At 44.7% G+C, this 14,570-nt stretch overlaps 3 protein-coding genes across 5 annotated transcripts in view; 2 read left to right on the forward strand and 1 right to left on the reverse strand.

Annotated features, from left to right (window-relative positions):
* Positions 1 to 861: 861 nt before the first annotated feature.
* LOC106806799 (E3 ubiquitin-protein ligase RAD18-like) lies at positions 862 to 7,468 on the reverse strand. Its single transcript, XM_014808880.1, has 12 exons — positions 7,315 to 7,468; positions 7,078 to 7,159; positions 5,886 to 5,947; positions 5,698 to 5,768; positions 5,434 to 5,569; positions 4,755 to 5,130; positions 4,286 to 4,388; positions 3,856 to 3,964; positions 3,386 to 3,458; positions 2,929 to 3,054; positions 1,795 to 2,361; positions 862 to 872 (listed from the first exon to the last, which is right to left on the reverse strand). The coding sequence occupies exons 1-12, from the start codon at positions 7,372 to 7,374 to the stop codon at positions 862 to 864; spliced, it is 1,776 nt and encodes a 591-aa protein (XP_014664366.1). The 5' UTR covers positions 7,375 to 7,468.
* An 808-nt stretch (positions 7,469 to 8,276) lies between these two features.
* LOC106806807 lies at positions 8,277 to 12,556 on the forward strand. 3 transcript variants are annotated; one of them, XM_014808887.1, is made up of 6 exons: positions 8,277 to 8,787; positions 9,308 to 9,688; positions 10,305 to 10,685; positions 10,896 to 11,033; positions 11,306 to 11,480; positions 11,674 to 12,556. In XM_014808887.1, the coding sequence occupies exons 1-6, from the start codon at positions 8,700 to 8,702 to the stop codon at positions 12,257 to 12,259; spliced, it is 1,749 nt and encodes a 582-aa protein (XP_014664373.1). In that variant the 5' UTR covers positions 8,277 to 8,699; the 3' UTR covers positions 12,260 to 12,556. The 3 variants fall into 3 exon arrangements, with proteins under 3 accessions (XP_014664373.1, XP_014664374.1, XP_014664375.1); XM_014808888.1 differs by having other exon boundaries at positions 11,393 to 11,480; XM_014808889.1 differs by lacking the exon at positions 11,306 to 11,480 and having other exon boundaries at positions 11,674 to 11,765.
* A 435-nt stretch (positions 12,557 to 12,991) lies between these two features.
* Positions 12,992 to 14,570, forward strand: part of LOC106806801 (trithorax group protein osa-like) — a gene marked incomplete in the record, with an annotated part of 17,066 nt that continues 15,487 nt past the window's right edge. The window contains 1 exon segment of the mRNA XM_014808881.1: positions 12,992 to 13,860. Coding sequence (XP_014664367.1) covers positions 13,797 to 13,860 — 64 coding nt within the window.

Here is a 14,570-nt window from a genome sequence, read left to right on the forward strand (position 1 = left end):
CACGCAAACACACCCACACGCGCGCTCTCACACACGCACGCAAACACACCCACACGCGCGCTCTCACACACGCACGCAAACACACCCACACGCACGCAAACACACCCACACGCACGCAAACACACACGCACGCGCGCTCTCACACACGCACGCGCGCTCTCACACACGCACGCAAACACACCCACACGCGCGCTCTCACACACGCACGCAAACACACCCACACGCACGCAAACACACCCACACGCACGCAAACACACACGCACGCGCGCTCTCACACACGCACGCAAACACACCCACACGCGCGCGCACACAGCAGAAAAGAGAATAAGGGAGGAAAAGTGGCGCCCCCTTGATCGAGGAGAGCAGCTTTCACGGATTGGCCGATCGATTGCTGAATTCTAGGAAATTCACGATAGTGGTGGTCTCAGTAAACATTACAGCAACTGCATATAAACCAATTAGTTTGATCGTAAATTACTATATATAATAGTATAAACTATATGGATGTAATATATAACTATAATGTTATAGTGAGTCTATAGAAGCGTTATAGCTCGCAACTATCGGCATTTCGGTCCCACACTACCAGCAAGTCAACACCTAGGTAACGTTTACTATTTCCACGAACGGTGTTGTGGTTGGCTGACGACAGAACTAATAAATGAACTCCAATAAAACGAGGTTGATTCAACAACAAGTTATGTATGATTTGATGTTTTCAAGCAAACAGCCAGTCAACGTCAGGGTTTCAAAAGTCCAGTTTATTCAAATACAGAATAATTATCTATTCAGACACGGTTTTCTAGAACAGGTATTACTAAGAACATCTGTATCACAATTTTGGCTTATCTATACAATGTATTAGAACGAACCTACACATATTCAACATACAATGGCGTGGCACAATGCCATATAAATCCTACATGCTAGACTATGAATGGTATAAATATCGTATGATATTTATACATCCATTTCACCCAGTGTGAAAATCTGACCTAAAAATATGCTCAATCTTTTTTTTGTTGCCATACTGTGTTAATATCTTTAAACATAACGAGTGGAAGATAACGGCTTCATCCAATAGGCAAAGCACACGTTTAATCTGCAGAGATTGCTCTTCTTACGTCTGTAATATGGTATTATTCATGCATATATTGTAATACCCATTACCAATAGTATATAATATGAATAACTATAAATGATATTACGACACATCTAGCATTCTAGTGTGTAAATTAGCAACATCACAGATCAGGTTATATAATTTCGTTGAACGTACATTTCGCATCCCGAGTTTAGTGGTCATGATTTCCGAACTTCGCAAGTCAAACTTCCACAATGCTCGCTACTACCGATCTCTCGACGAGAGAATTAACGCGGGTGAACGAGAGACCACCGCACGACGCACCGGAAACTGCCGCGGCTATCACGTGTCAACGCTACGTCTTGCGACGAAACTTTCTCGCGTCTTCGCTTTCAACCGAACGCTCCTCCGATGATCACCAGACGGCGCCACCGCTCCGCCGCACGCTCTCTTACTTCTCGCTCCCTTGCGGGACAACCTCGTCCCCCTGCGGGCGGCGAACGAGTCGTCGTCTGCCGGCGCGGGCGGCGAGCAATCGCTGAACAATGCCGGCGACGCTGGCCTCGCTGTGCGCTCGGACATCCACACGCACTCGAGATCCGACCCTGCACAAGCGTCGTCCAGCAGCGAGGGACTGGACCTCCCGATGCCTCCGCCGCCGCCGCCGCCGCCGCCGCCGCCGCCATCGTCGTCATCGTCGTCCGCGTCACATTCCAGTACGACGACGGGCGGGTCGGCTTCGCGCGTGGCGGCCACACCGGACGTTGTCGTCACGGCGACGGATCGCGAGGCCGTCGTCGCGGCGACGGGTCGCGCATCCTCCGCGACGCTGACGTCGCAGTCTTCCATGTCCGTCTCGTCGTCGCTTGATCGTCGACTCGGAGTACCGGCGTCGCCGCGGCAACCGTCAACGCGCGCGAGCGGGGGCGTCGTCGAACCGCCGCCGCTCTCCGCAGACGACGGCGAGTCGCCGTCGCCGAAGCGTTGCTGGCCGCTAGAGGGCGCTGTTCGTTTGCCGCCGACGTCGCCGGCCGGTGCAGCTTCGCTCGTGACCACGTCGCCACCAGATGTCACCACTTCGCTGTCAGTGCTCGTGCTCTCGTCAAGGCTTCGCTCGCACTGCAAGGTGGCGCCACCCGAGCCGCTCTGCTCTGCGGCGGACGCTGCGCAGTGCTGCCCCCTGCTGGCAGACGCTGTCGTCGTCTGTTTCTGACACGCTCTCTGTCTCTCTCGCATCGCAGTGATGATTTTGACGAAATGAGAATCGTGCTTTTTCACTGGAAAGAGAAATCATGAAGGGAGACTGAAAAGGTACATCGTGCAGGTTGTAAAATTGACTACGTCTCAAATTTACATGAAAGGTAGGTACTAACGGCACTAAATGTATCGCCAAATTCCCACCTGATAAGATTGTTTCTCAACTAGTTAAAAATCCAAAAAACCTGGACGATTTGATATTATGACCCCGACATTAATTGCTTGCTATGGGCTATATATGAGTCACGAGTGTATGTTTACATTGAACAATATAGTAAAATAGGAAGTATAATGCAGCAATTTAACCATAAAAAGTAAACAGAATTACTTACATTTTGTGAAAAAGTGGAATTTTTTTTTAACTTTTACTATTAACGGTGACGTAATCACTTTAACCATTTAGCGTGAGGTAAATTGCACGCAGCTCTAAAATTAGCACACGTCCTATGAACGTCATCATTAAAGAAAGAAATCACATCGTAAGATATGACATATTATTCGGTTGGTCTTCCTGGTGAACTTTTTCTCCCATTACTCAAATATCAACAGCCACGCGATGTAAAGGATCAGGGGGGGGGAACACGTACGGTATTCCTCCTTGTTTTTCTCGAGCTTGGACGGCGAGGCAGCACGCTGGTAAGGAAGCTTGCTCTGCGTGACTGTTCCCTTCCTCACCCTCTCTGCCTTCTCTACCTCCGCCACGAGCGCCGGAACTGAAACAACGCATTTAAGCAACTACCAAAATCACAGACGTGCAGGCAGGCACACGTCCCTGTATAACTACAGATCTAAACATGTTATCAATCCTCCCCAACATTGTTGCAAAAGTTAGGATTACTCACGAGCACTTCAACCCTAAGAAATCTTAATTACTGTAGCACTTTTACTAATTACTATAGCGTACATTAACTGCATTTTTTCTAGCGACTAGGAAAACTACCAAAGTAGGAATGTGAGATGGAAGTAGACTCAAGTAGTGAATCTATCTACGTTAGAACGAGGGGGGGATACAGGATCGCCACGCAACCTTGCGGACCTTCGTACCTGGGCGGGGATGCAGCGAGTCACACTCTGCATTATAGAGCAGCAGAAACTCCTGGTGCCTTCTCACCAACACCTGCCAATAGATCCACAAACGAGCCGCATTAACGCACATGCGACTTGGGCAACCGCCGCCACGCCCACCCACCGAGTTGAAAGTGAATCATTAACCGTGAGACATCAAGAGACGGTATATTGGGTATAAATGGTGTGCATATTGGTGGACATGATTGTGCATGTTCGAAATGTGCAAAGCTTTCTCAGTCCTTTGTTAACTCTTGTTTTCTTAACCTTTGTTTTCTCCGCTTGCAATGCCAAAGCCTAACCGGAAATCCAAAAAACAACAATTTTAGTAAAAAACTTCAATGTCAAAAATAAACCATCAAAAAACAACAACTAAATCCCCAAGAATAGAAAAACTAATGATGATAATGCTCAATGGCAAAGTTACTCCAGCCGCAGCTGTTAGGCACCTGTCTGTTTCCCTGTGTAGATACTCCATGCTCCTTCAGTCTAGACTTTAACTGCTTATCCGATAGCAGCGTGTACACCAGCTTCGGCAACGGCCGACGGCCAGGCAACCTGATGAAAATCGATGCAAGGTTATCGTTAATCGAAACCAACCAACATCTTATACTCAGCGTACCTCAAAGCATCGTGACTCGCTGTACATATAAACAATTCATTCGCCTAATAGACAGAATGAAATGCTAGCAGTATCTTAGCAGCTACTAAAATGATTCAAATGACCTTCAACATTTACATATCGAACCGTTACATATCTCCTCCGATGAACTCGTACTGTACAGCATGCATTCCCTGTCACAATACCTGCACGAACCAGTATCTCAGTATCTCAGTATCCGAGCATACCCTCTACAAGTAAGATTCGTGGGTACTCACTTGACCGGTGGTTTCAGACTCTCCTGTTGCTGTGTGAGGCATTTATCTAGATGCAAGTTGATGTAGTGTTGCTTGACCAACGCTCTGCACACAGGACAGGTCACTGCAAGAGCCAGGGAAAAGCTGCTGATATCGTGTATGCACAGGCACAGGACTGCGCCGTGGGAAAGCAACGAAAATGTTAAGCTCGGTTGGAAGTGACTGCGTGCAATCTGACAGGAAACGAGAGATGGAAATTGATATGAATGACAAAGAAACAAGTTGTCAAGGTAGTGAAGAACTTGTGCATAACGAAGAGAACAATAATGTCTGCTATGCTTTTACGCAACAGTGTCATACACAACAATAAATACGGGTCCATGTTTCTAAAATTCCTGTTCCTAATTAATTTTAATTATTCGTAATTAATGTTCCTAAATTGGTTTGTTTTTAATATGGAGCAATACGACAATAGAAGTACATTGTTCACCTTCACAAGCAGGCTCGGCACTTGGTGTGCTGGTCGCACAGGGAGGTGGCACGCTCGTTACAGTCTCCTCCTGAATTGCTGAAGTAGATGAAGAATACACCACGGAGGTGGTTGGCTTCGGTAATCTCAATGATGCCTCCGATGTCGTCTCACTCGTCTGCTGTTCTGGAAACTGTGTTGGTGTATTGGGAATCCTTACACCTTCCTCCCCATCCCTCTGCTTCTGCTGCTGTTGCTGCTGCTGCTGCTGCTGGGGTAACAGAGGCTTTTTGTTGTCCATTCTTGCAGTCTTTTCACCTTCGCTTTGCTGCTGCTGTGGTAGCCCATGGGATTCGTCATACACTCTCATAGCCTCTGTTCCTTCGTTCTTCTGTTTCTGCAGTAAATATTTATACTCAGTCATGAATGAATGTAAAACCCTGCTCTAAACGTGTCGACTTGCATCTAAAGCTGACTGAATTATGAAACTGTTTGCTATTATGAAAACGTTATGATAGTGAGGTGATATATTACGTGCTTTGAGACAGATTCGTGAATGTTTGGTGCTTATTCATAAAATTTAGACCCCAACACATTTGGCAATGCAACCTTTAGAAATCACTTGGGTAATTTATATACTTGGAAAATAATACAAAAAGCACTATTATCAGTAGAAAAACTTAATAATAAACAGTTATACCGGCTTTCGTTCCAATTCCAACCTAGGTCGTTTTGCATCCCTTAGGTTGATGGTGTCAGCTCCTATTCGCTTTGACGGGGTTTCGACAGCTGGTGCTTTTTCAGATGATGCCTTTACAAGTTTCAAAAGGGTTGGTCTGTAATCATAAAATTTCAAAATGACTGGAATAAACCAAGAGCATAACACAGAAATGCCAATTTCCATCACGTTTCTACATTTATACTATTGTGGTGCTTCAACGCTGGCAGTATACCATGACCTTACCTTAACTGTAGGAAATGTCTCACAATATCATCCAGGAGTCTATTGTTTCTCAGTTCTGGTTCGGAAACAGCCTATATAAAGAACACAGTGCAGTATCAGTTTACTATTGATCCAGTTGTGTGATCGACATGTACTAGTGATGAAAAGCTTCAGAAGCAGACTTTCCATATTTAAATGAAGTAACTCACCATCGAACATGTCGGACAGCGAGTCTTATAACCGATGTAGCGTCTTATGCACAGCGAACAGTCTGAAAATACAGCATAGCAGCCAGTAAGTTCTCGCCAAGTACTTTACATTTCACACATAATCCCTAGCGTGATCTTAACAATTTTCCTAATCCGTCCTAGACTCCTAATACCTAATATTTAAATATGAGTGTTATAAAGTAAGATTAATTTTCATTACTGCTTATCTACCTGACATCAAATTCAATGCACATTACCTTTAAATCTACACCATATAATAACCTCATGCTATTTTTATATTATTCAGTGTATGGAATACATTTTTGTCACCATGAAATGAATTAATTATTTAATTAATCACAGGCATCAGCCTTTGAGGCAGGCATACAAAAGCTAACCAACACTAGAGCTGATAGGGTCTATGTCCCCCAGGGTACTGCCGCAACGTACCCTGGGTACGGTCCGGTATACCGGAACGTACCCTGGTAACTATCTGATATGCCGGACCGTACCTTGCTTACTCCCTACCGTACCCTGATTGTCCCTGTTCCACCCACTACTGATGTCGCAAAATTTTAAAATTAAATAGACAGACAGACCTGTATGATATCTTTATAAAGTTGGATTGGAGTATGAAACTGTGAAAGCAAGAAGAAATTTTAACCTATATACACTGATGCGCGCAATCCTTTTGCAAATATCGGGATGATCGGGAATGCCTTTTCCTTTCGACATTTTCACGCATTTTCGCGCCACATTTTTGAAAGATGGCTCGAAGTGTTGTGGTGGAACAGGGAAATTTGTATGATTATCTTAATGGGTTGGAAACGTATAGACTCGCTGACACTTGTTGAAACGGTCGAGAGGTGAAACGTAACAGGGTAAAGATTACGAATATTTTGCGGGAACGGACCCGAAACAAAGAACGGGAGCATAAAGCGGCACGTTTCCTGCCGACAAGCGGTATGTATTACAACATCGGCTGAAAGTCAGGGTACGGTTTGGAGTAGGCGAGGTACGGTCCGGCATATTAATTATTAGATAGGTATTTAATTATTAGGTATCTAATTATTAGGTAGTTAGCAGGGTACGTTGCGGTATACCGGACCGTACCCAGGGTACGTTCCGGCAGTACCCTGGGGGACATAGACCCTATCAGTATCAGCAACACTAGAAAGTTCAGATTACTCACAGTTGTGAGAGCAGTTTGGCAGAATCATGGACACGTTGATGAAGTCGTAGCAGATCGGACATCGCAAGGCGCCATCCAAACCCTTCCAATGCGAAACAAAGTCATTCATTATTCAATGATTAGGACCAAGCATTGTAGAGCATCACTCGGTTTTGATTACTGAACGGTCAACGATTGGAACGGTCAAGGATGAAGGAAGTAAACAAACGAAATCAATCTTCCCGCCGGTGAACTAACCTGTAATTCTTGCCATTCTTTAGGCCAGTCGGTAGGAAACGTTTCTTCTACAACGGCCATAACAACAGTTTTTGTTTGCACCTAAACTCTAAATACCTAGAGCGAAAATGAACGTTTTGGTTACATTTACGTATGCATCCTAGTTTCCCGCCATACTTCTTATGTTGCACCGATGATACGGTGCTAAGTGAACACGATTACAATTTTATACTTTTTAGTTTTATATGTGTGAAATAAAGTAAACCGTAGCTTTTTGTATGTACCTAAACTTTTAAAAATAGCTTAATGTTATTTCAATATTATTTACTTATATATATAGCAGATTACGTTAAGTCTTATTAAAATATCTACTATCGCCATCGTCGCATTCAGGGATACCCCCTTATTACATTATTGCGTATATTTTCTTATCTTTTATGCGCTATTATATATTGTATAATTGCATATCCGGATAATTTATGGGATAAAACATAAGAAACATGCGCTTAAGCATATTTAGCGCGTTTTAATAACGCATGCTTATAATGCAGACATATACAAAAAACGTCACGAGATAATTACCTCTACATACCTAGGCTACATAGGTATTCTATGCATTCTAGGTATTCTATGCATATATATGTTCGTGGTATATTGGATACTTTTGTTTTATATAGTCAAAAGTGCTTTTAATTACGTGAAGAGCAGCTATAGCGAGCACACAGCCCATTATTATATATTATATTAATTATTGTATTATTATAGGGATTAAAATACTGGAATGTTAGCCAGGTATACTACTTAATTAGCATGCGTGTATGTTAATTAGAAGAAGGAGTTGAAGTTGTTATAATATTTGAACCATCCTGCCCAGTATGTCCAGCCCAACATCCGGATATGCATTTCCGCATATGACATATGTCCCTCTTCCTCTGAGAACGCAACAAGGAAATATCTGCCCACCACAAGAACACGTCGACGTGAATGCTAGGATGTGCGTATCTATAAAACGTAACCGAGTAAGGCTTGTCTAAAGGGAGCAACAGAAATTCAGGAATCTAGCTGCATATCAACGAAGAGAGAGAGAGAGAGAGTGCGCGATAGATAGATAAATAGATAGACGCAGAGAGATAAATAGATCGTGAGGGAGACAAACAGACAGACAGACACTAAGAGAGAGGACATTTTGTGATGTGTGGGAGATTACAAGTATCACGAATGGCTGCCTGCTCACGGTATTAACAAGACTAAAACCGTGAGTGCAACCATAACTCCGAAAGTTTCACAGAAGTGAAGCCGATATAATTTCTACTCGATCGTCAACCGAAGTTGTCAACGCAGACGACAGGATGGATGCTGACAGCTGACAAGCGCTGTGACATAGTTTTGCAGGGTGAAGAGAGTAGATGAGAGACACACGGAGTAAGATGGCGGTCTGGGTGCTAGTGACAGCAGCAATGTCATTGTTGTCTCTCACCTCGGTGCATTCTGATTGTGAGTATAACCAGGAGTGAATAATAGAGAATCTCTATTAGATAGTCGAGAATCTCTATTATTCACTCCTGGTATAATTAATTATGTTACTAGAGTCAGTCATCAGACTGGTGCGGGTCGGTATATACTTCCAACAGGATCAGTGTTGTTCATATATATATACACACACACACACATATATATATATATATATATATATATGCTGCCACTTTATTCTGCATGCCGTGGATGAGAAGGATATACCATGAGGGAGATATGTTACCGAAGAGGGGGCAGATAGGAAGGAGGAGGAGGAGGAGGAGGAGGAGGAGGAGGAGGAGAAGAAGAAGGATGAGGGGTCATTATTATTAGAATTAAATACTAAATTATACATACCCCATGCTATCGAGAACTCTATAACGCCATTATCATTGAGCTAACCAAATCTTTAAATTATAAATAAAACGCTTTTACGAAATAAATCCATTATATAACAGTTTTGCGAGTGGCGTTATACTACATACACACCTGCTCGTTGCAGCCGCATCGACATTTCGCTGTGATGCGGACTACCTGCAGAATTTCACGAACTGGGAAGCAGACATCAACACACGTGAGACGCCACAAGGCTTCATAGAGAGTCCCAACTACCCGAACCATTCCCCAACCTACGAAGGCAGTAAGAAAGCTCCTCGCGCCTGCTCGTGGCTGCTGAGAGGCGACAACATAGAACTGTACGTGGAGGAATTCGACGTAGAAGCTGCGAACACGAGCGGAGATTATGTCCAGGTTAAGGGGGGGACGGTGTACCGGGGAGTTCTGTCGTGGGGCGAGCAGATCGCTGTCGACAGAGGCGACGTGCGCGTTTATTTCTACATCAATCAAGTGGTAGCGAGTCGAGGATTCAGAATCAAGTTCATCGGTGAGTATTATGTGATGTTCGCGCACGTTCGCACGCACGCATTCTCCCGCAAAATACAAGGCGGGTGATTAGACACTCTAAGTGAAAGATCGAGTACATTCCTGTTGTCGAACTCGGATTTATACCCCCCCCCCCGCCACACACACACACATTCATACCATCAAGTCTATCGGTGAGCAATGTTCGCGCACGCACGCACGCACACGCAGACACATACACACACACGCACGCACTCACGTACACAAGAACGCACACAAGAACGCACGCACGCACGTACGTATTAATTTGATCCGGATCACCATCAAAATCTAATCAATTCTAAATTAGCCCATTTCTGACCTATCCTGAAAATGTTATGACAATCCGTCCATAACTTTTTCAGTTAGGCTGTACACAAACAAACAAACGCACAAACCCACAATCCAACAAACACACGCCGGTGAAAACATAACCTCCTGCCAACCCCTTGGCGGATGTAACTATGTATATCCTGGTATCTAACTACCCCCGGCCCGACGCGTATACTATCAAACAGCTTCACGGGTTTGTCGATCTTTACTCTTTTTGTTCGGTAGCTATACTTGCTACGAAGTTGAAGCAATGACACTTGTTTCAGCGTTGCCGACGTTTCAATGCGACGCGAGGTATCTGAAAGATGAAGTATCGTGGCAGAAAGTCATCGACACCAGCGATATTCCCCAGGGCTTCATCGAGAGTCCGAACTACCCTCGCGTCGCTCCCAGCTACGGACTGGTCCAATATGACCGCACGTGCAAGTGGATTCTGAAAGGAAGCGACCTAGAAATCGAAATAAAATACTTTGAGTTGGAGAGCGATAATTCGGAAACGTTTCTCCAGTTTAACAACGGTGCGATGTACAGAGGCCAGGAGCTTCATGCGGGAGATATAATCCCGACAGGAAACGGCGACATGACAATACGTTTCTCCATCGACCAGTACGGATCCGAGAACAAGGGGTTCAGCATTAAATTCATGGGTAAGTTAGTGTGCCATTCGTTGTCGATCCATTAGCAAGCTCATACCAATGTGACAACAAAGCGATATTCCTCTAAATTTCGAACACAATATATATATATATATACATAGAACAATACAAAGAAAATACGATATGTATGTAGCCACTGTATTGCCGTGTACAAAACCACAATTCGGATAGTTCCTCCAAGCATTCCCAATTCATGTCTAGAACTCTCAAGCGTAACAACACTAACCTCGCCCGAAACCACGGTGCCAACAACAACAACCACGATGGAAACCACAATCGCCATAGTAACCAGTGACATCACGGCATCTGTGACAACCGCGACACTACCGGCGTCTGCAGGTATGGGTGATGTAATACACTGTCCTAGAGATTAACATCGCTGTATCACATTGTATGAGAGATTCGCAATTTCATGATGCGATGTACTATGCAATGTATGAGCTAAACAATAAACGTACCTTGCATGTGTTACATATTATGAGAGATTAACATTGTTACAGGCGCATGCCCTGCGAAGTAATACTGTTCGTTATTGTCTGCAACGCAACGTCAACATAGTATTACATTTACTCTTAGACTATTTAAACGCAAATAATGTTCTTCGTGTTTAGTTAAAACCCTACCCACGGGCGTGAGCAGCAGGCTTAATGAAGAAGGTACAAGGCAGGACAATTTAGGCATTGGCTCATTTTCTACAGCTTTAGTAGCAGGACTCGTATCAGGAATTGGAGCTATCATCATCATCGTCATCATCGCTGTGGTTATCATCTGTGTTCGCCGTCGAAGGTTAATATATGTTCTGCCATATTCCGCGGATTTCATAGTAGTATGTCTGACCTTCTCTCCGTCATGTGAATATTTAACAATACGTACTCTCGGTAAAATTACACCTAATTTTATACGTGTTCCCGTAACACACATTGTACAGAAACATGGAGTTGATTTAATTAATGTATGATATATATTTATCTATCTACAGGAAGAGAGTAATGAGACATTCTCCGGTAGATGGCAGCACTTTCGTGACTTTCACAACGGCAGCCACGAATCAGCAGACAGATTCTAGCACCATAAAAATTCAGGAAAAAAGCGTTGGTGAGACGCCAGTCACTACATCGCAAGTAAATAACACCAGTGGCGTTACCTCTATGGAGAACAATGACATTTACGAGTCTGCTGGTAACGGACTCGTTGGTAATGACATATACGAGAGTGCAACCACTACAGGGAACGTCCGTGCTGCTAGTGGCGCCCCCGGCATGGACAACAATGACATATACGAATCTGCTGATTACGGACTTGTTGGTAATGAGATATATGATAGTGCAACCCCTACAGGGAACACAAATAACGCGAGTGGCGCCACCTCTATGGACAACAATGACATATACGAGTCTGTTGATAACGGACTTGTTGGTAATGAGATATATGAGACACCAGACGCTAGTGGGCACGTCGATAGCGCGGGTGGCGCCCCCTGCCTGGAGAACAATGACATTTACAAGGCCTCTGATAATTCAAGCCTTCACGATGATCACCAATACGAAAGTGTGCTTGATATGTAAAATCGGACCAAAGTTACACTACACGCTACATTAATCTCACAAGCTATACGCGCTGCAGCCATGATGCAGTGGTACGCTAGCATCGCCTCTACAAAGACATCAGTGGCGCCTCCTGCCAAGAGAAAAACAACGTTTTACGAGATTTCGGATATGTCTAAGTAAAATTTGCAACAATAGCGGATGATCAGTGATACGATGAAAATGACAATTATTGTATGTATGAGAATAGATGTTACATCACGTCAAACAGTCACCACTCTATAATAACAACAAATCTATATGTCAGAATATATTACCTTATCTATAAGCATTATTGTTTCTCTTTTGTTTTAGTGTTGAGGCTCACGAACATGGGCAAAACTACTAAGAAACTATAATACCAAACGTAGATAGGCGTATACGTAGACGTAGAGTGGGCGGGGCGGACTTGATGCTGCTGCCAGTGGTCAAAACTTTAAAACTAGAGACAGCACAGTTTTTCGGCAGTCCTAAATGCCAGGCTATAATCCTATCGTACCTGGCAAATAATAATCACGGTACTCACCTGCGCACACCTCTCGTTATCTAGACTGTCACCCAGTCGTCACGGTCAAAGAGCAGTCTGTTTGAGTGCGCTCAAGCAGTGCGGATGAAATGACGCTAGGGCCGTCTACGTTACGCGTAGCTGCTTTGTCCCCGCTTGTGGGTGTAGTAGCTGATGCTTACCTACCAGTAGAGCGAGAATGACGGTGGCAGTGGTAGCAGCGGGCGCGGCTGCCAGTTCAAACGTCGATGTCCGTGAGTGAGAGAGTGAGTGTGAGAGTGTACCGCATTCACGCGTGTGACTGCAGCGAGCCTAACCGCTACTTCCTCTCTATATATATGTGTGAGGGCGGTAACACGCCGAGGTATCGCTGGCGGGGATCGTAGCATCGTCCACCGACTCTGACCGAGTATAAAGTTATATACGAGTTACAACTGCGTTCGTCATCAGAAGCGTGTGTAAGGGGCGGTGTTGTTCTACGCAGGGCGGTCTACAGCAGCAGCCGACACAGGGGCTGAGGAAGGCGGATACACATCTATAAACCTACTACGCATGAACGCGAGTAGATACAGTTAATTTCATCAACACCGGTTAGACATCGAAGACACGTACGTATGTTACTATATGTATGTATAAACTCGGATATATCTCCAGGAATGGTCATACATCGAAATACGCGTGTGTATTGACTGACGTTGGTCGCACAGGCTGGTTCGGATAACTACGGCTTGCTGTGGTAATCGTCTTCTTGCTCCGACCATCGTCGCCATCATCCCAGCAACCGCCCGATGTCACCAACGTCGACTCTCGTGCACGCGTGATTAGTATCCGCGTGCGTGCGTGCGTGCGTGCGTGCGTGCGTGCGTGCGTGTGAAGCACACACACGCGCATCTGTGCTAGGAGGCGGTGTGGGACATGGCCGGACGCGCGCCGGACGGTTGCAGCATTCACGGAGTATCCACGACAACGAACCAAAGGAAGCAGGAAGCCATACTGTAGCCGCTCGCAGCGACGATGGCTAGGGAGCTAGGAAGCTGCCTGCTCCTGATCCTCATGACTGGAGCAGCAGTGAGTCAAGGTGGGTAGAAGGAACACGGCCGGGCCGTCAAACAACATGGGTGCTCGAGGGTCGGGGTGGGGTGAGGGTCGACGGTAGGGGTCGGGGTCGAGGGTAAGGGTCAAGGGTGTGGATGGGGTCGAAGGTATGGGTCGGGGATCGAGGGTAGGGATCGGGTTGGGGGTGTGGGCGGGGGTTGGGGTGGGTGGTGATTGTAGGGGGTTGAATTCATGAAGACGTTGAGTGGACGTTGTTAGCCACGGGTACTTGTAACGTAATAACAACAACAACAACAACAACAACAACAACAACAACAACAACAACAATAATAATAATAATAATAATAATAATAATAACTACATTGAAGAAATGTCGAGAGTTCTAATAACTATTGTGGATTTCATCCATTCGTCGCTTATGTATGTGGTCATGCAGGAACCAACTAACACGCTTTAATTCTATTATTATTCGACGATTTGAATGGACGAGAACGATTAAACATCGAATATATGACTATAAAAGTGAAGGTTCATACATCATGCACGTCATATTTACATGCACTTATAAATCATGATCTAATTCTCACATATAGGATGTGACGGCTGGTTAATATGCATTAAAGTTCATCGCAATAATGAGCTAATAATGACAAATTATGTACAATTGACAAATTAACAATTTACATAATGACAATCTGTCATTATTAGCTCCTGGTGGCGATGAACTTTAAT

Source organism: Priapulus caudatus, unplaced genomic scaffold (genome assembly GCF_000485595.1).
Source record: "Priapulus caudatus unplaced genomic scaffold, Priapulus_caudatus-5.0.1 Scaffold180, whole genome shotgun sequence".
Lineage (NCBI taxonomy): Eukaryota > Metazoa > Priapulida > Priapulimorpha > Priapulimorphida > Priapulidae > Priapulus > Priapulus caudatus.

Excerpts from the sequence above, each read along its gene's own strand:
- LOC106806799 (XM_014808880.1), bottom strand. The coding sequence starts at position 7,374 with ATGGCCGTTGTAGAAGAAACGTTTCCTACCGACTGGCCTAAAGAATGG. Across the intron at positions 5,769-5,885 it reads GCTGTCCGACATGTTCGATG|GCTGTTTCCGAACCAGAACT; the intron begins GTGAGTTACTTC and ends TTCTTTATATAG. Across the intron at positions 3,459-3,855 it reads CTACACAGGGAAACAGACAG|GTGTTGGTGAGAAGGCACCA; the intron begins GTGCCTAACAGC and ends ATCTATTGGCAG.
- LOC106806807 (XM_014808887.1), top strand. The coding sequence starts at position 8,700 with ATGAGAGACACACGGAGTAAGATGGCGGTCTGGGTGCTAGTGACAGCA. Across the intron at positions 10,686-10,895 it reads GTTCAGCATTAAATTCATGG|AACTCTCAAGCGTAACAACA; the intron begins GTAAGTTAGTGT and ends ATTCATGTCTAG. Across the intron at positions 11,034-11,305 it reads GACACTACCGGCGTCTGCAG|TTAAAACCCTACCCACGGGC; the intron begins GTATGGGTGATG and ends CTTCGTGTTTAG.